A 19,590-nucleotide genomic window follows, 5' to 3' on the forward strand; every position below is an offset into this window, starting at 1 on the left:
AGTGGTCAATCGAAGCCTATCCACTCTCCTACGCATCCTCGTGAAGAAGAACTTGAAGTCATGGGAGGAGTGCCTTCCTCACGTGGAGTTCGCCTACAACCGCGCCAAGCACAAGACAACATCAAGGAGCCCCTTCATGGTCGTCTACGGCTTCGAACCTTACACGGCACTCGACATACTTCCACTCCCACTTCATGAGCGGACCAACATGGATTCCGACAAGCACACCGCCGCCGTTAAGAAGCTACATGAAGAAACAAGAGCGACCATACAAGAACATGTGCTTCGTCAAGCAAACTGCATCAACGCCAAGAAGAAGGAAAGAATATTCCAAGAAGGAGACTCGTTTGGATCCACCTCCGGAAGGAAAGGTTCCCTCATGAGCGCAACTCCAAGCTCAAGCCAAGAGGAGATGGCCCCTTCAAGGTCCTCAAACGCATCAACAACAACGCTTACATCATCGACATCCCGACATCCAAGTACTTGGTGAGCAACACGTTCAACGTCTCGGACTTGTCACCCTATCACGGAGATGAGGAGGTGCAAGAGTCGAGGTCGACTCTTTCCCAAGGGGGGGGGGAGATGATGTAGCCCCGCTCACCGACGACGCTACACCAAGACCAACAAGTCCCCCAAGTGGACCAATGACGCGAGCCTGAGTCAAAGCGCTACATGATAAGGTGAACTCACTCCTCACTACCCTTGATCTCGATACCCCATTGGATGGACTGCTACCTCAGGCCGATATGCTTTGTGTCATCAGATATGAACCGTGAGAGAAGGACATCGCAGCAGACCCGAAGATGGACAAGGAAGAAGGAGACGAAGAGTGGCCGCTGCAGGACACCCCTCAGGGTCGGCACTGCCGGCCTCCAGGCACCGGCACTGCCGGCCTGCACACCCCGGCACTGCCGGCCTCCAGCCACCGGCACTGTCGGCCTGCTCACCCCGGCACTGCCGCTCCCCAGACCCCGGCACTGCCGGACCCACCAGCTGAAGACGCGAAGAAGGCCAAGACCGGCACTGCCGGTCCAGGTCCAGCGGCACTGCCGGCCCCACCCCTGTTGACTTCATCTCAACCGTTGATTTCGCATCTATGGACCAGGATAAGTTATGTAATGCCGATTTTACCCCTGTACGAATCTGGACCTATAAGTACCTCACCCCTTCCTCCAGATTAGGGTTAGACTTGTTTTGAACTCAAACCTACCTTTGAGCTTAGTCTCCCTTGGGTATCATCCCTCTGTAATCAAGGCACCTTGGTTGTTGATTTGGATCTTGTTGAGTGAGATTCTAGTACAAGTTACTCTCTCTCTCTCTCATCAAGCTCTTCTTCTCCAACCCCAATCTCTCTCCGGGAATTCTGCCGCGCGCCTCTTCCTCGGAGATTCTATTGGCGTGGTCCATCGAGCCACGGAGGTAAACATCGGGTGTATCGGGTTGGTGTGCGTGCATGAGTCTCGGAGTTCCTCGTGTTCTTCGTGTTCTTCGCGCTCTCCCACCTCTTCCCTTGGATTTCGGGGTCAAGCTGCGAGATCGGGCCACTCCCGGGGTCTTAGACCTCATCAATCATCAACACCCATATAGGTACCTTTGTAGTCCGACTCATTTGAAGTGGGTTTTGTGGAAGAGGTAGGCTCCATGTGGCCTCCATGTTCATCTTCAATCAAGCATGGTGTGATAGCATCATCTTCATGCACCATGTACATCTTCTCCATGATCGGGAACTCGTCCTCCATGGAACCTATTGCAACATGAGAAAACACACTAGGGGTAGAGGTTAAGTTGTTAGAATGTGAAATGGCCTCCATAGACCTATCAACTACCTCTCTCAACTCACTCGGTGTATCACTCATGTCCTCCAAATGGAAGCACTCAAACTCACATATGGGGCGGGAGTCACTCAACTCACTATCACTCTCACTCAAGTGGGCTAAGTGGCTCTCATGCTCACATGGGATTGGTACCATCTCCTCATTCAAGCATATTGGAGTAGGCTCGATTTTCTCATCTCCATGCGCCTCCATTGGTGAAGGGATCATCCCATGCTCACCATTCTCAACTCCATTCGCCTCCTTGGTTGAAGGGAAAATCCCATGCTCAACCTTCTCAACTCCATCGCCTCCCATGTTGACACCATTTGATGGCGCTATGGTGTTGTTGAGAGCTAGGCTCGAATTAACGTCACTCTTGTCTTGGCCTTCTCGTGCTCCATCTTGAAGTGTGGTCTTCATAGTCGTCATCTTGTCCATTTCCTTGCACCATTCTTTGAACACGATGGTATCTTGAAGTGTCTTGTTGGCAAATTGGGCATCCAATTGGGCGAAGTGGAGCTTTTGGGCTTGTGGTGTGTTGCACTCCCATGCCATGTGTTTGTTGGATGTGCACACATAACAATGGAGATTGGGGCATCCCCATAGATGATTACCGTCTTGTGTGCAACGGAAGCATTGGGAGCTACGTGGTCTTGGAGGACGAACCATTGTCATGTTGGCATAAAGATGGGTAGATCGTCCTTCATCTTGAAGTGTAGACTCCATGGTCTTCATCTTGGGGCTTGAGCTTCTTGTAGGCCCCAATGTGGTGGTGGCGGTAGGAGGTGGAAGCACCATGATAGGTGGTTCCTCTTTATTTGCACTTGCCACCATCTTCCTTGTTGATGTAGCGTCTTGTCTCATACCATTGGAGATCTTCTCATATGTAGGCGGTCTAGGAGATGCCATTTTGGTGGTGGCGCTAGGCTTTGTGGACACCATATGGTTGGTGTTGTTGTTCTTTGTAGCCTTGGCCGCTTCATGTCGAGGCTCTCGTCTTCTTGCATCATCACCATGTCTTGGGGGGTGTCGTCGAAGATCCTTGGGAGGTGTTGGTCGATGGCGAACATGAGGTTACTTGTGTCGGCGACGGTCATGTGGTGATGCATGTCGATGGTGGTCATGAGGTGGTGATGGTCGACGACGATCATGAGGCGACGTGTGTTGAGGACGATCCTCGGCATGCCTAGATGATGGTTCATGTGGCTTGGCACTTTGGTTGTGGCGCCTTCTTGAGCTCGGAGGAGAGTGTCGATGGCGATCATGAGGCGACGTGTGTTGATGACGATCCTCGGCGTGCCTAGATGATGGTTCATGTGGCTTGGCACGTTGCTTGTGGCGCCTTCTTGAGCTCGGAGGAGAGTGTCGATGGCGATCATGGTGGTTGCGCTCTTGATGTTCCATAGGGTGAGCTCGATGTAGATGATCATGTGCATAAGCACTCTGTCAACACCCGGATTTTTAAGTCCGGATGCCTATTATGTCATTCATCGCAATCCTAGGAATATTGTTGTTGTGAGGCATAATAGTTAAGTATCATAGTCATCATTCATTACAACCCATAATGTCTTACAACTTGAATCACATGATCCATATTACACGAATAGTTGATCTATTGATCAACGAACAAACACAAGTTCATAGCGGAAGCGTAAAGATAAATGGACTCTCTAGTCCACAGGCCAACGCTTGACGTCGGAAGACTCCTAGTTGTCGTAGGCGTCCTGTTGGTCATCTCCTTGATAGTTCTGTTCATCTTCATACTCTGGCCATTTGAATAGCCAGGGACAAAGCCGTGAGTACTTTAAGTACTCGCAAACTAATACTAGTGTAAGTGCTAACAATTCTAGTAAGGGGTGCTAAGCTCTAGTTTATTTGCATAAAGCCAAATTTAGTTCACAAGTATTTGAGAAAAGACTTATTCAAGTGCTAACTAACTCAAGTGGGAACATTAGTGTCATTCCCACAACATTTGATGTGATTCAAACAAGTCACCAATTCACCATTCATTTCACAAACATTTTCAAGAATCTGACACCGGAAACTATATGGCATTTCCAATCGTCCGTAACCGTGGACACGGCTATTCGAATAGGTTTACACTCTGCAGAGGTTGCACACTTGTGCCACAACATTTGATTTCATCCGTCGGGATTACCCCGAATCATCGTAACACAGTACGCGGATCATCAACCATAACCTTTCACTTACAAACCCTAGTATGAGCACCTCTCCCCATGAGCTTGGCCTCCCAGTGAAGACCAACTGTCAACCTGGGAACTGCACAGGGCTTGGCCGTACAATTCACCTCAATTCACATCATTTCTCAACAACGGAGGCAGCCTCGGCATAACCCCTATGATGTGTGTTCAGAGGGAACCCATACTAAGATGTATAAATTTCCAGCTAAGCCCTACCCATAATCAGGTATTGTGGGGGTACTCAATATTGGAAAAGTATCGCATTCAAACAAATATCAGTTTTATCAAAAATCACCATCTTCTCCAAGTCATATTCACCTTCAAAATTCATTCAATGGAATGACTCATCATTCCAGGGTTTCAAATTCATTTCAAGTCACATGTTCCCATCTAGAGTAGTCAAGTTTTAGTATTTAGCACTAGCACTAATCATGAGGGGTGCTATCTTGCTTGGCTATCCTGAGACTAACTTTGCTACTCTAGTAAACTCCTTTAACTTTGACCAAAGTTAACTATAAAAGTTACTCTTTGAATAAACAAGTAAAAACTTGTAAGGTAAAAACTTGGGATAGGCTTGTGGTAAGAAAGGTAAGACTAATGGTGCCTTGCCCCAAAGGGCTTTGCACTTTGCATGAATATTAGCTTGCCTTGGTAGTTCTCAAAGTTCTCCTCTTCCTCCTCTTGGTAACAACCTTCTTCTTCCGGGTATTCTCCGGTGCTAGCGTCTAAATTTGAATACGAGGTATAATCACTCAACAAATTCAATAGCTATTCTAAGCATCACATGCATTCACACAAACTATTCTAGTCACACAATTCATACAATTAGGTGCATTGGTTTCTTCTTCTTAGGAAAAATAATTTCCTCTCATTACATATGTAAATGATAGTTTCCATTTAGTTCTTGATGAGGTCTAAGACCCCGTGTGTGGCCCGATCTCGCGGATTGACTTCGAAACCAAGGGGGAAGATGGGAAAACGCGAGGAACACGAAGAACGCGATGAACACGAGGAACTCCGAGACTCACGCACACACACAACCCGATACACCCGATGCTTACCTCCGTGGCTCGATGGACCACGCCAATAGAATCTCCGAGGAAGAGACACGCGGTAGAATTCCCCGGGGAGAGATTGGAGTTGGAGAGGAAGAACTTGGTGAGGGAGAGAGAGTAGCTTGTACTAGAATCTCACTCAACAAGTTCAAAGTCAACAACTAAGGTGCCTTGATTACAGAGGGATGATACCCAAGGGAGACTAAGCTCAAAGGTAGGTTTGAGTTCAAAACAAGTCTAAAGAGCTAAAGGGGTGCTTGGGGTGCTTATATAGTCTTACAAGGCATCACAGGCCGAAAAGGTAAGTTCGGGCCGAAAATATAACTTAAGTCGTGCAGGCCGGTCAGGGGGCCGGTCAGACCGGGCCTGTGACCGGGCAGGCCGGTTTCAGACCGGGCCTGTGACCGGGCGGAGACCGGACGAGGCTCCAAGTTCCCTGGATGGCGCCCGGATGTCACGAGCGCGAATCCCGGTTTCGGCCGGGCGGCCCGGTCGGGAGGCCGGTCAGACCGGGCTGTGGACCGGGTGATCCGGTCGGGAGGCCGGTCGACCGGGTTACAGGACCGGCCGTCCGTCTTCTCTTCCTTGCGCTCTTCGGGCGACTTCCTGTCCAGCTCCATGTCCATCTTCGCGTTCCGCTGCTCCTCTCCTTCCTCTGACCATGGCGTATCCTCCTCTTGGTGACCTTGATGCTCCTTGTACCTAATGACACATAACACGTCGGCATGAGGTAGCAATCCATCCAAAGGTGTACCAAGATCAAGGGTGGTGAGGAGCGAGTTCACCTCATCATGGAGAGCCTTGACTCGGGCTCGTGTCATCGGTCCACTTGGGGGACTTGTTGGTCTTGGTGTGGAGGTGACCGAAGGCCACCCCGCATCATCTCCCCCCCTTGGGAAAGAGTCGTCCTCGACTCTTGTTCCTCTTCATCTTCATGATATGGCGACAAGTCCGCAACGTTGAAGGTGTTGCTCACCAAGTACTTGGAGGTGGGGATGTCGATGATGTAAGCGTTGTTTTTGATGCGTTTGAGGACCTTGAAGGGGCCATCTCCTCTTGGCTTGAGCTTGGAGTTGCGCTCACGAGGGAACCGTTCCTTCCGGAGGTGGATCCAAACAAGGTCGCCTTCTTGAAATATCCTTTCCTTCTTCTTGGCGTTGAGGCGGGTGGCTTGACGAAGCACATGTTCTTGTATGGTTGCCCTTGTCTCTTCATGTAGTTTCTTCACGTCGGCGGCGCGCTTGGCGAAGTCCATGTTCGTCCGCTCATGAAGGGGAAGTGGTAGTATGTCGAGTGCCGTGAGCGGCTCAAACCCGTAGACGACCATGAAGGGACTCCTTGATGTAGTCGAGTGCTTGGCGCGGTTGTAGGCGAACTCCGCGTGTGGTATGCATTCCTCCCATGACTTCAAGTTTTTCTTCACGAGGATGCGTAGGAGGGTGGAGAGGCTTCGATTGACCACTTCCGTTTGGCCGTCCGTTTGCAGGTGCGAGGATGATGAGAATAAGAGCTTCACTCCAAACTTTGCCATGAGCGTCTTCCAAAGATAACTCATGAACTTGACGTCTCGGTCCGACACAATGCTTTGCGGTACTCCATGTAGGCGAACGATTTCCCTGAAAAACAATGAAGCAATGTGTGAAGCATCGTCGCTCTTATGGCAAGGTATGAAATGAGCCATCTTAGAGAATCTATCCACTACCACGAATATAGAATCATGACCATGCTTAGTGCGAGGCAATCCTAGAACAAAATCCATGCTAATATCGGTCCATGGTGCATATGGAATAGGCAATGGGGTATAAAGACCATAGGGATTGGAGGTAGACTTAGCTTGTAAGCATGTGGTGCACCGGCGGCAAAGGCGTTCGACGTCGCGGTACATTCTTGGCCAATAGTAGTGGGTTGAGAGCATGGCATATGTCTTCTCTCGACCAAAGTGACCCATAAGACCTCCTCCGTGTGACTCTTGCAAAAGCAATTTTCGAAGCGAAGACTCGGGAATGCAAATCTTGTTGGCTTTGAACAAATAGCCATCATGCAAATAGAAATCATCCACTCCTCGGTCAACGGAGCACTTCTCAAAAATGGGAGCAAAGAAAGAATCGGAAGGATAGAGTTCTTTGATCTCTTCAAGTCCCAAAACATGAAAATCCAAATGAGTTAGCAAAAGGGTGTTTTTGCGGGAAAGAGCATCCGCCACAACATTGTCCTTGCCCTTCTTGTATTTGATCACATATGGGAAGGACTCAATGAACTCGACCCATTTTGCATGTCGTTTGTTCAAGTTGTGTTGGCTTTTCAAATATTTCAAGGACTCATGGTCGGAATGAATGATAAACTCTTTTGGCCAAAGATAGTGTTGCCAAACTTCAAGAACACGAACCAAAGCGTAGAGCTCCTTGTCATATATAGGATAGTTGAGGCGTGCGCCATCCAACTTCTCACTATAGTATGCCACGGGTTTGCCCTCTTGCATAAGAACACCACCAATACCAAGCCCACTTGCATCACACTCAATCTCAAAAGTTTTGGCAAAATTTGGAAGAACAAGAAGTGGAGCTTCGGTAAGGCGTTTCTTCAACTCATCAAAAGCATTTTGTTGGGCCTTGCCCCAAACAAACGGAACATTCTTCTTAGTAAGCTCATTCAAAGGGCAAGCAATGGTGCTAAAGTCTTTCACAAAGCGGCGGTAAAACCTGGCAAGTCCATGGAAGCTTCGGACTTGGCCAACATTTGTAGGGGTAGGCCAATTATGGATGGCCTCCACCTTTGAAGAATCAACTTCAATCCCATTAGCGGAAACCACAAAACCAAGAAAAACCAATTTGTTTTGAGCAAATGTGCACTTGGGGAGGTTAGCATAAAGCTTTTCATGGCGCAAGATGCACAAGACTTCTCTCACATGTTGCACATGGTCCTCGAGGTTTTTGCTATAAATAAGAATATCATCGAAGTAGACAACCACGCTCTTGCCAATGAGAGGACGCAAGATGTGATTCATGAGGCGCATGAAAGTAGATGGTGCATTGGAAAGACCGAAAGGCATAACGAGCCATTCATAGAGACCAAGTTTGGTCTTGAATGCCGTTTTCCATTCATCACCAATAGCCATGCGGATTTGATGGTAACCACTACGCAAATCGACTTTAGAGAAAATCGTGGCACCACTAAGTTCATCTAGCATGTCATCTAAACGCGGAATGGGATGGCGGTAACGGACGGTAATGGCATTGATGGGGCGACAATCCATACACATCCGTTGCGTCTCATCCGGTTTAGGCACAAGGATCACGGGAACCGCACAAGGGCTAAGGCTTTCTCGGACGTACCCTTTGGTGAGGAGATCTTGAATTTGGCGGTTGATCTCCTTTGTCTCTTCGGGGTTGGTGCGGTAGGCGGCACGGTTTGGAAGCGGAGCGCCGGGTATGAGGTCGATGCGGTGTTCTATGCCATGGAGTGGTGGTAGTCCATGAGGGAGCTCGTCGGGGAAGACGTCTCGAAATTCCTGCAAAAGAGACAACAAAGACGGAGGAATGTTGGTTAAGTCGTTAGTCTCCGACGCGGGTCCCTTGCATATGAGCACATGGTGCAATATGGTGGATGGGTTCTCTTGGAGCTCTCTCCACTCACTCTTGGTGGCTAGAAGGACACTCTTGGGCTCACTCATGTATGGCTTGTGGCGCTCACTCTCTTTGTGGTGGGTCGCTCCCTCTCCTCTCATCTCACTATGGTGGGTGCGGAGTTGTGCCCTCGCTAAAGCCTTCGCATTATCCGCGATGATTTGGCTAGGAGTCATCGGGCGCAACTCGAACTTCTTGTCGTTGACCTTGAAGGTGTATGTGTTGGAGAGTCCATCATGTATAGCCTTCTTGTCATATTGCCAAGGGCGGCCAAGCAACATGTGTTGCAGAGGTGCGTTACTTTACCCCACAAGAGATCTTAACCATGTTGCCGGCCGAGAGTATGTCCCCGTCCACACTTCCTTTGGTGTGAGGCCCAGTATAAGATCCAAGCCAATCACTGCCTTCTCCGCGACTGCAAACCCACCCTTTTGTCCACCCGTACACCTCTAGTAGACTTCCCCCGATAATACGGCTTTACTCATGGTGTACTTTGGACAATCCTTCATAGATCGTAGAGCCATCATCACTAATGGATGGGGATTTAAAAGGCCATCCCAACCTACGGCAGTGCCTCCAACACCCCGCCGGCTCTACCAATCTGTTGGCGTGCAGAAGGGAAAAGATACAGCTGACATCCCAAGAGCCATTATAGATCTTATGGATAACGCGATATGTACGGCGCTAGAATCACTGGACGGCATTGGTAATTAATCCTAGGGTGATATAACCCATGCAATGGAACCTCCACCATATCAACACATACCATGGTTCCATTGCCCACCACATAGTCATATTCATAATTGTAAAATAATACTTTGCTTTTCAATGCATGAGTGATAAGTATAGTACTTTGCATATAGTTTGATACAAATAATCAAATGACATGAGCAAGCGATGAACTTGCCTTTCTTGACTGCAGGATTATGCAGGCAAAAGCTTCGATACGTGATAACTCCAAATGCTGAAATACCATCATCGTCCGGTAAGGACAATGTTTAAAGAACTGGCAAAGATGCTATAATGCATAGTATGAGATGCAATCGTCCCGAGCGTAACCTAACCTCGATGATTTAGGATGTATGAGTTGAAAAGATTTCTTTAGGGTTGGTTGCACTTTTAGGATGGTTCTCAAACAAGGTTCTTATTAGGGTTTGGTTAAATTAACATCTTAACAAGTGATATATGACATCATAACAATCTTACACATAAAGAATAGTGGTGGAATAATATGTAAAGAATAGTTGTCAATTTTTAAGTTCTACAGAACATGGTTGATGATTACTTATACGATACTTCAAAAGAATAACTTTTGAAGAACATGTTGTTTAAGAAACATTTAGTATTGCAAAGAAGGATAGGGCTTCTAAGGTTTGATTGACATTTGTACTTCAAAAGAATAACTTTTGAAGAACAGGTTAAATAAGAATATGAACTACTATGCATAGGAGCTATGTCTTTCTAGGGTTTACTATTGAATTCATTTAGTTCCACTAATAGGAACTAGTTGGGTGCTTAAGTTGAATTGGTTCTATATACAACAAGTATGGGCAGGTTTATTACTATGGTTGATTATGATATCATATCAAAGGATGGTTATCAAGATGGTTCTATAAATTAGCTATTAGGGTTACTATGGCTTCACATTTGCTTTACTAAATAATCTCTAATGATTTCTAAACTAAGTGACTTATTATTTCCTAAGTAGGTTTTAGTGTAATAGGAGCATGTGTTGTGAATTGCTACACAAGATTGGTACTAGGGTTCATCATTATGGTTCTACTAGGGTTTGATGGTTGAGGTTGATCCTAATGGTGTGATATATAGGATTGATGATCAATGGTGCTAACATGTGATAACAAGTTAGGGTTTATACCTAGGTGATACTAGTGAATCATATAGGTTTTAATTAAGAACAGGAACATGAAATGACAATCTCATGTGACTTGGTTTATGCTAATGGATCATAAGAATGCATTCAATTGTTGCTTATTAGGGTTATATATGTAAAGTTGAAGTGGCTATGATCACATGGGCTAAACCCCTAGGGTTTTAGGGTTGCACTAATTTAGGATGATCACATGAAATAATGGAATCAAGGTCTTACTCAAATTGAAACTAGGGTTTCAAAATTATGGTACAACTCCTAAAATGATGAGTGGTAATAGACTTGTGGTTGCTAATTACTTTGAATCAAAATTAGTAATGGTTTAACATTTTATTATTTTTTTACAAGATTTAATAATTAGAGTAATTCTTATTTAGGTTTAATTAAGAATCAGGGTTTAATAATTGTTATTAGGTTTAAAGTATTTAACTTGTTAACTAAAGATGTTTAAGTAAATAGGTTTTGATTTACCAAAATAATATTGGCTTATAATATTTTCTGGAGGTATTACTATTTAAAGAAAATAGAACATGGTAACTTGCAAATTAGGGTTTATGAATTACCACTAAAAATTAAGTTAAATGCAAATATGATAAATAAAATTAATCTTAACATTTTACTTAGTTACTAAATAGTTAAAATTTAATTTTTAAATTTCACTAAGTATTGGTTTCAAATGGTATTTTAAATAATTGAAATGGCATAATTAATAAGGATAAAATAAGTGAATTTTTATTTTGACACACATTTTTGTTTTATATTTTATTTGAATAGAGTTTATTTTTGTGAGCATTTTGATATATTATTTATAATTTTCTGAGTTGATATGAATTTTCTAGAATTTTGCAAAGTTTCAGTAATATTCTGGATTTTGAATTTAAACAAAAATACTAAGTGTACCGATCTGGATCTAACCCTAGTGACCGACAGGTGGGTCCTTTGACAAGGTCAAATGCCACGAGGGCGAAGACCAGTCAAATACACCCTGAGGTCCCACCTGCCACGTCATCCACGCCGGAGACGCGCCGGTGAACGACGGCGTCGGCTGCGTTCGCCATCCCGCGCGTGCGCGGAGATCGCCAAACGAACCGCCCCGACCTGCGAGCAGGATAGTGAGAACGCCGCCACGAAAAGGTCACCGGAGCTAGCTCCGGCGAGTGTCTCCGCGGCGGTGCGAGTCGGTATGATCTCGAAATTGAGCTACACGCGATGCCGAGAAGGATTGGATGATGCTAGAGGTGCGCAATCTCACCAGGAGGCGATTGGAGTGGTCAATGGTGTCGATGGTGGACTGGAGCTGGCCCTATTTCGCCATTCCCGGCGATGGCCGGAGAAAGGGGAAAATAAAAATTGACATTGCTCCGAGCTCCCCTTCTCGATTCCTTCCGCCAGAAGGTCCTACGGCATCGGGCGCATCCAACGAGCTACGCCACGGACTCCGGGGTGCTCTCAATCGACGGCGCCATGGAGTTCGCCGGCGACAGTGAGTGGAAGAACACGCGAAATAGAGGATGACTGAGAAGCAATGGATGGGCGGCGAGGTACTAGGGTTTCACAGCGGAGCTACTGGTGGTTTTATAGCGTGAGGGAAGCTCTACAGCGGCGATGCGGTGGCGGAGACGGCCGGGATGCGTTGGTGAGAGGGTGAATGATTTGGGCACGAATCGGGACGCACAGGAGATAAGACGGACGCGAAGATGCTTGTACGGGGTTCAGAGACCGTCTGCGACGTCCGGGGCGTGCTCATCCTCCACGAGGACGTGGCCGAGCTCGCCGTCGCCGTGTCGTCTGCGGGGAAGAAGAAGAAACTTCTTTTCTTCCTCGCCGAAGCAGTCTGATGGACTGGTGGCTTTGTTGCTGGGCTGGGCCAGTCTTGGCCGGCTTGGGCTGCTTGTGTGAGGCTGCTGCGACTGGTAGGGTAAGTCCTCTCCCCTCTCCTTTTTCTCTTTTTATTTTCTGTTTTAAACTTGTTATTTAAATTCCAATTCGATTTCTGTTTATTTCTGCAGGTTCAAAAAATATTAAATATCAATACCACTTCATAAAAATACTTACTGCTTAGTTCTATTGTTTAAACAACTATTTGATGGGTGATTAGTTGGTGTTCTTGTGAAGTGCATTTTAAATTTAAAATAGATATGGTTTATGTGTTTATCTCAATTGCCTTTTTAATTTAGGAACCAGATATATTTAAATGGTTTGAGTTTTATAATAGGTGCATGGTAAACATATTACTAAATTTTACTAATGTTCTTAACTATATGGATGTTTCACATGTCTTTATTATGGATTGTACGGGGTTCAGAGACCGTCTGCGACGTCCGGGGCGTGCTCATCCTCCACGAGGACGTGGCCGAGCTCGCCGTCGCCGTGTCGTGCGGGGAAGAAGAAGAAACTTCTTTTCTTCCTCGCCGAAATGGTACGGTGGACTGGGTGGCTTTGTTCTTTGGGCTGGGCCGATCTTGGGCTTTGGCTTGGGCTGCTGTGTGGGCTGCTGCGGCCTGGTAGGGTAAGTCCTCTCCCCTCTCCTTTTTCTCTTTTTATTTTCTGTTTTAAACTTGTTATTTAAATTCCAATTCGATTTCTGTTTATTTCTGCAGGTTCAAAAAATATTAAATATCAATATCACTTCATAAAAATACTTACTGCTTAGTTCTATTGTTTAAACAACTATTTGATGGGTGATTAGTTGGTGTTCTTGTGAAGTGCATTTTAAATTTAAAATAGATATGGTTTATGTGTTTATCTCAATTGCCTTTTTAATTTAGGAACCAGATATATTTAAATGGTTTGAGTTTTATAATAGGTGCATGGTAAGCATATTACTAAATTTTACTAATGTTCTTAACTATATGGATGTTTCACATGTCTTTATTATGGATAGAATTTAAAGCAATTGTTAAATAGGAGAGAAATGGAATCATGATTTTATGTGGAGAATTATTTCTAGGGTTTAAGAAAATGGTTGAATCCAACTCTATATTCTCTACTCTTGCTTAGCAACTACTACTTGAATTATTTAAAGTAAATCCTAGGCTTATTATGGTTAACTAACTTGTTAAAGTGTTGGTTTAATTATGACACAATATTCCATTTGGGCAACTAAACAAGGTGATTGGAAATCAAAGTGGAATTGGTTATTGGTTTCACTCTACTCACCAAATGGAATCTAGTCTAAAGGTATATATGGCTTGGTTTATACTTGTGATCCATGATACACAAGTTAGGACAATATTCTATGTGGGGTGGATCCTACATGAAAAGGTTTAGGGTTTTGGGAATACTTCACCATTTGAAGTATTAATTGGACATGAGGCATGGCAGGGTTCTATTTATAATCCAAAGTAATGCTTGGATTGGAATTCAAATATGGCCTAGGGTTTTAGTAGAAATCACCAATGTGATACACAACTAGGATTAGAATATGAGCATAAGCTTGATCATGTTTTAGTGGCTAGGGTTATCCTCCTCACTTAAGTAGAATTATTGTATCAAGGCAATGCTAGGTTAGTCTTAAATGTTTGGATAGGCAAGGTTTAGATACCATATCAATACTACTCTATACAAGGCATGAGTATTGGTTTGGTTAACTACTAATGAGTTACTTATTATTTCATGTGAAGAATGAGATCTATGCATCACATATATAGGTTTAACTTGTCATCTCAATTTATAAGATAAGATCATGCATTAGACATGATCCACTTATTCCTCACTAATCTCTCTTCTTTAATACTTCTCTTAACACACTTACTTGGATTCTTAGGGTTTATGATCATCACCCATTTTGTAATGATCAAAGTATGGCCTTCTAATAATTCATGATTCTCTCTCCAAGATCAAATATTGGTCCATATACTTGAGTATACATATGTAGCTTAAGCTCTCTGGGATAGGTAGGGTTTCCTCTAGGGTTTATGATCATTACCAAGTTGTAATGATCACAACACTTGTATCTCTCTTGAATCACTAGTAAAAGAGGTTCTTACTTACTAGCAAGTGTTAACTAGGTCAAGTAGGGTTTAATACTTTACTTATACTTATTATAACATTGGTTAGTATCAACAATTACCTCCCTTGGACAAGGTTTAAATATTTAGCTAGGTTCTATTTAATGGATGATATTTGCATATTGATGATTCTCTCCTTTCTCTAAGGTTTAATGGAATGAATTGGGAAATAAGATTGGAATGGTCAAGGTTAATGAAGAATGAATATGAATGTTCTTGACTTGGTTCAAGTATTGTAGTTGAAAAGATATACCATGTGACTCATGGTAGAAATGTTTATTTAGTACAAGACATCAATAAGATAAGTAAAGAATAGTGTCTTACTTAATTGTGTTCTTTATTTTATGGTTGAATAATTATTCCTGTGTTGTTGTAAGGAATGGCATGTTGAGATCCTTTATAAGAGCTTGTAGTTGAACCTTACTTAAGGTGTTGTTTGTTGTAAAACTAATTCTATTTGATCTAGCCCATAGATCAAATCATCTCTACCCAAAATAAGGTTTTAGCAAAGGTCACAGTGAAGTTTATAGCGCTTGACTTGATGATCTACTTCCATTCCAGCAAGTCAAGTGAAACTTCAGTTACTGTGGTAAGTTTTATTTGAAGCGCGAAAATTCCCCGGATTTTCTATGCATGAATGCAATGCACACTTTGGTGTTCTCTCATTTTATTGCCTCTAAACCTGGGATATTACAGCCTCTCCCCCTTAAACTGAACTTCGTCCCGAAGTTCGAACGCTCTCATGTTTCAGAATGTGGAACAGACTTGAACAGATCACCATCCTTCAACTCCATGGTGATCACACTAGATATAGTTGAATATATCCCTAGTCCAGATCCTTCCTGAAGTCTTCCGTTGTCTGGCACTGATACTTTCTTCAATTCTATGATTTCTTCCAACACTCTAAGCTTATAGGCTTACTCTCCAAAGATTCTTGGATTAGGACATCTTATTGTGTTAATGGCCTTTACTAATGGTTGTGGTGACATCTTCCTATTTGGGTACTCAAAGCTTGGTTCTACCAGCTGCGGCAATCCAGTTGCGATGTAATATGGCACTATAGTGTACCAGCTGCGATGTCCAAACCTTAATTCTAAAACATTCATTTAAGGTAAAGTATTGTTTTCCCTTACTACCAAAGTAATGGTACTTCGTAAGGTATTTACAATAGGCATGGTTCTGGTGGTTTATTCCTACGAATGGATTAGACTCATTTAGTCCATCCAATCATGGCTTCTAGTTTATACTAGTTATCTTCCTTTTGGTTTCTTTAGGTTCCATGAAAGGAATCTTTCTACTAGGCTTATGTTTTAGTATGGCCAAACTTCTTCGTATAGTATCTTCTTAAGCTTGGATTGTCCTCCGACATCTTCTTCATCCAACTTCATTATCTTAAGCTTACTTAAGTTCTCTTGGTTTTGGAGTAATTACAATTACCCACTCAAGTTAAGGTCTAACCCTTACTTCCTCGAGATATGAACCTCGGCTTCTGGTCTGCCATCCTTCTGAGAGTACTTTTATATGGGTACTCCCCAACAACCTTATAAAAATAAGATCAGACTTCCTCTCAATTCAGACCTTCTTCTTGGTCCATCATACTCCAAATATTATATCTTAATACTTCTCATTCATCCTTCCTCTCCCCCTTGGAGTTTACTAATGATCTTCCAACTTCCTTTCTTCTAATCATTAAACTCCAAGGTTAGGTAGTTGGTTTAAGTCTGGTTTATATTTTGTACCTTTCTGAAGTCTCACGAAGAATTCTTTGCGGTGTATCCACACAGTTGTGGGTATCCATTATGAATCCTCCGACTAAAGGTTTACCAACTACGAGATACCAGCTATGAAATACTAGCTGCGGAATCCCCCTTTCTTTTAGGGTAAAGAAATGTTCAGGCTGTGGGCTATCTGGTACCAGCTGCAGACTACCTAGTACCAGATGTGGCTTATTGGATACCAGCTGTGGCTATGTTATGGTTCTAGTCAATATATACCTACCAGCTATGGCTACTTTTATAGTTTTAGTTAAGATATACTTCTCTTCACATATTTTCTCTTCATGATTATCCTATATCAGTTGCGGTCTTATTATACCAGCTGCGACTTCACTTGTCTATTTTCCTTCTTCTAGGGTTTGTTTTGCAAGAAAACCACTTGTTGACACTATGAAAATAGTATTATAAGTGACTTCACTTGCATTCCCTTCTTCCATAAAGAATATGGCTCCACTTCTACTGCTCCATATTCACTATTTTTCTCACTTCCATGATACTTCCATGTTGAAGTACTCCTTGATTAAGGATAAAAGTGAGTATTGATTGGTCCTTCCTTCAGATTGTTGTGGTTGCTTCCCACAATTTTACTTCCTTCTTCTAGTGAACCTTCATCTTATCTTAAAAATCTTCAGAATTCGTCACATCCTCACGCGAATACCTTTACCCTCTAGACCTATAACATCAAGTAAGAGCTTGATACTGCAACATGCATTTGCATATCAAAGTCAAACTTCATGTATGGATCTAGTCAATCAATGAAGATTCAAGAAAATCCAAGAAAATCCAGCTTTGTGTTTATAATACACATCCTTATATGCCTGAATATAATAGTTGGGTAAGACATCCCTAAACATCAGGATTAGATGTGTAGTATATAGCACCACATAAGATAGGTTTAGGTTGTGATACTTAGCACAATACGTGAATTTCTACTATTTGTCTCAACATTTGTCTTTATTGCACATTTGCAATGAGACAGACTTGAAACAAAATGGCCTGGAATAGTTGAAGTTAACCTAGTTTTCTTTGGAAGTACTAACAAAATAGTATACCATATATATGTGCTATTGAGGACTACTTCCTATAATACAATTAGTTCTAACATGTCTACTCTAAACACATGATTGTTTAGAATATACCACCTCTAACTCTAGGATTTCTCTATGTGATATGCTCTAAATAAGTCTTGTTTAAATTAAGGACTATGGTTCTAACATACTTGGTACAGTTATTAGGATTTTAAGGCCTAAGCTTTCGAACTATTCCCTAAATCCTACTCCTTATCATCCTTTTGTTATCATACTTATGATGTTCTACTCCATCATACCATGAATCTCAAGTGAATCATATATGATTACCAACTTTACCATGAAAAGTAGACTTAAATACTACTATCACTCTTCCTTACCTCCTATGATTGACTCATCATAGACGTATACTACCTTATATAACTTATTTCCCTTACTTAACATCAGTCATTTGACATTTTAACTGACTTTTACTTAGCCGTACTTGTATTGGTATACTTCTTCCAATAGGATATCTTCCTTATGGTTGTATCCTCTCTTTGGACTACCATGTGTTGTATACCAACTGTGGTCTACTACCACCCATTATCTTAAGCTTCAATGGTGTTCTAGTTATTTGGAATGAAGCAAGATAACTAACTAACTTTACTTAAGAAATATAGATTAGAAAGATTGACTCAAGTGTGTCAGGATTATTCTCAAGTGAATACCCATCTCAAGTCAAAAGAATAGTTGGTTTAACTAAGACATCTTCCTATAGACACTACCAAACCTATAGGTCTCCTTTAAAGGGTTTTAATCCTAGGGTCAAAGCATTTGCTCTGATACCAGCTGCGGTGACCCAGCGTACCACTGCATGGTGTAGTACACAAGTCGTTGACATAACACAAGTGAAACACCGTTCCACTCATATTACATCTCTCAGAGTGGTACAACAGAAACATATGCGAGTCCAAGGTATGTCTATAGAAGTACACACGAGCTGTTTACATAAGATCAACACAACCTCCTACTTTATAGTGAGGTAAAACTTCAAATAAAGCTCCAGAAGAACGACTCGTAATCTATCTTATTGCTAACTCAAGTTCAAGAGCTACTTGGCTTGCTATAGAAATCTAGCTACTTAGGTGCTAGGATTAGGGAAAGGTTCCCTTCTATTACTAATCTAGGTTTCCAGTATAGCTGATGCAGAAGTTAACTCCATTGACTTCTTTGATTTGATTCTTCATCTTGTTGCAGTTGACTCCTTTGTCTTCGAGTTCCACGGAAGTTTCTCCTTTGGTGCCTTGATCTAAGAAGGGGGTTCAAACGAGATAGAATGAGTACGAGCGTACTCAGCAAGTTCATATTAGGAAATAGGTGTATCATGCACTAGCTACAGCCATAGACCAGAAAGTCATAGGCCAATGCAAGTTTTCATAAACATTTCTTCAAAAGGTTTATTTTATTCTGAAAACTATGCCCGTCAGTCTTCACAGGTTGACTAGAACTTCGTGGAGTTCCTTTCTGCTGCGTTCGCGATTCCTTCCCGAACAGGGAGTGACAAGTCACAATTCTTGATACCCTCTGCGAGAGGTGCGTTACTTTACCCCACAAGAGATCTTAACCATGTTGCCGGCCGAGAGTATGTCCCCGTCCACACTTCCTTTGGTGTGAGGCCCGATATAAGATCCAAGCCAATCATCGCCTTCTCCTTGACTGCAAACCCACCCTTTTGTCCACCCGTACACCTCCAGTAGACTTCCCCCGATAATACGGCTTTACTCATGGTGTACTTTGGACAATCCTTCATAGATCGTAGAGCCATCATCACTAATGGATGGGGATTTAAAAGGCCATCCCAACCTACGGCAGTGCCTCCAACACCCCGCCGGCTCTACCAATCCGTTGGCGTGCAGAAGGGAAAAGATACAGCTGACTTCCCAGAGCCATTATAGATCTTATGGATAACGCGATATGTACGGCGCTAGAATCACTGGACGGCATTGGTAATTAATCCTAGGGTGATATAACCCATGCAATGGAACCTCCACCATATCAACACATGGTTCCATTGCCCACCACATAGTCATATTCATAATTGTAAAATAATACTTTGCTTTTCAATGCATGAGTGATAAGTATAGTACTTTGCATATAGTTTGATACAAATAATCAAATGACATGAGCAAGCGATGAACTTGCCTTTCTTGTGCA

The 19,590-nt window shown here is 43.1% G+C and overlaps 1 protein-coding gene across 1 annotated transcript in view; it reads right to left on the bottom strand.

The window, feature by feature from the left end:
* Positions 1-19,590, bottom strand: part of LOC139835610 (uncharacterized) — a 42,944-nt gene that overhangs the window by 10,445 nt on the left and 12,909 nt on the right. Inside the window, exons 2-4 of the mRNA XM_071825471.1 lie at positions 8,050-8,641; positions 7,804-7,887; positions 6,954-7,368 (exon numbers count right to left, since the gene is read on the bottom strand). Of these exons, the coding sequence (XP_071681572.1) occupies positions 6,954-7,368; positions 7,804-7,887; positions 8,050-8,641 (1,091 nt within the window). The remainder of the gene's footprint in view (positions 1-6,953; positions 7,369-7,803; positions 7,888-8,049; positions 8,642-19,590) is intronic.

The sequence above is a fragment of the Lolium perenne genome, chromosome 2 (assembly GCF_019359855.2).
Source record: "Lolium perenne isolate Kyuss_39 chromosome 2, Kyuss_2.0, whole genome shotgun sequence".
In the NCBI taxonomy this organism is placed as follows: domain Eukaryota; kingdom Viridiplantae; phylum Streptophyta; class Magnoliopsida; order Poales; family Poaceae; genus Lolium; species Lolium perenne.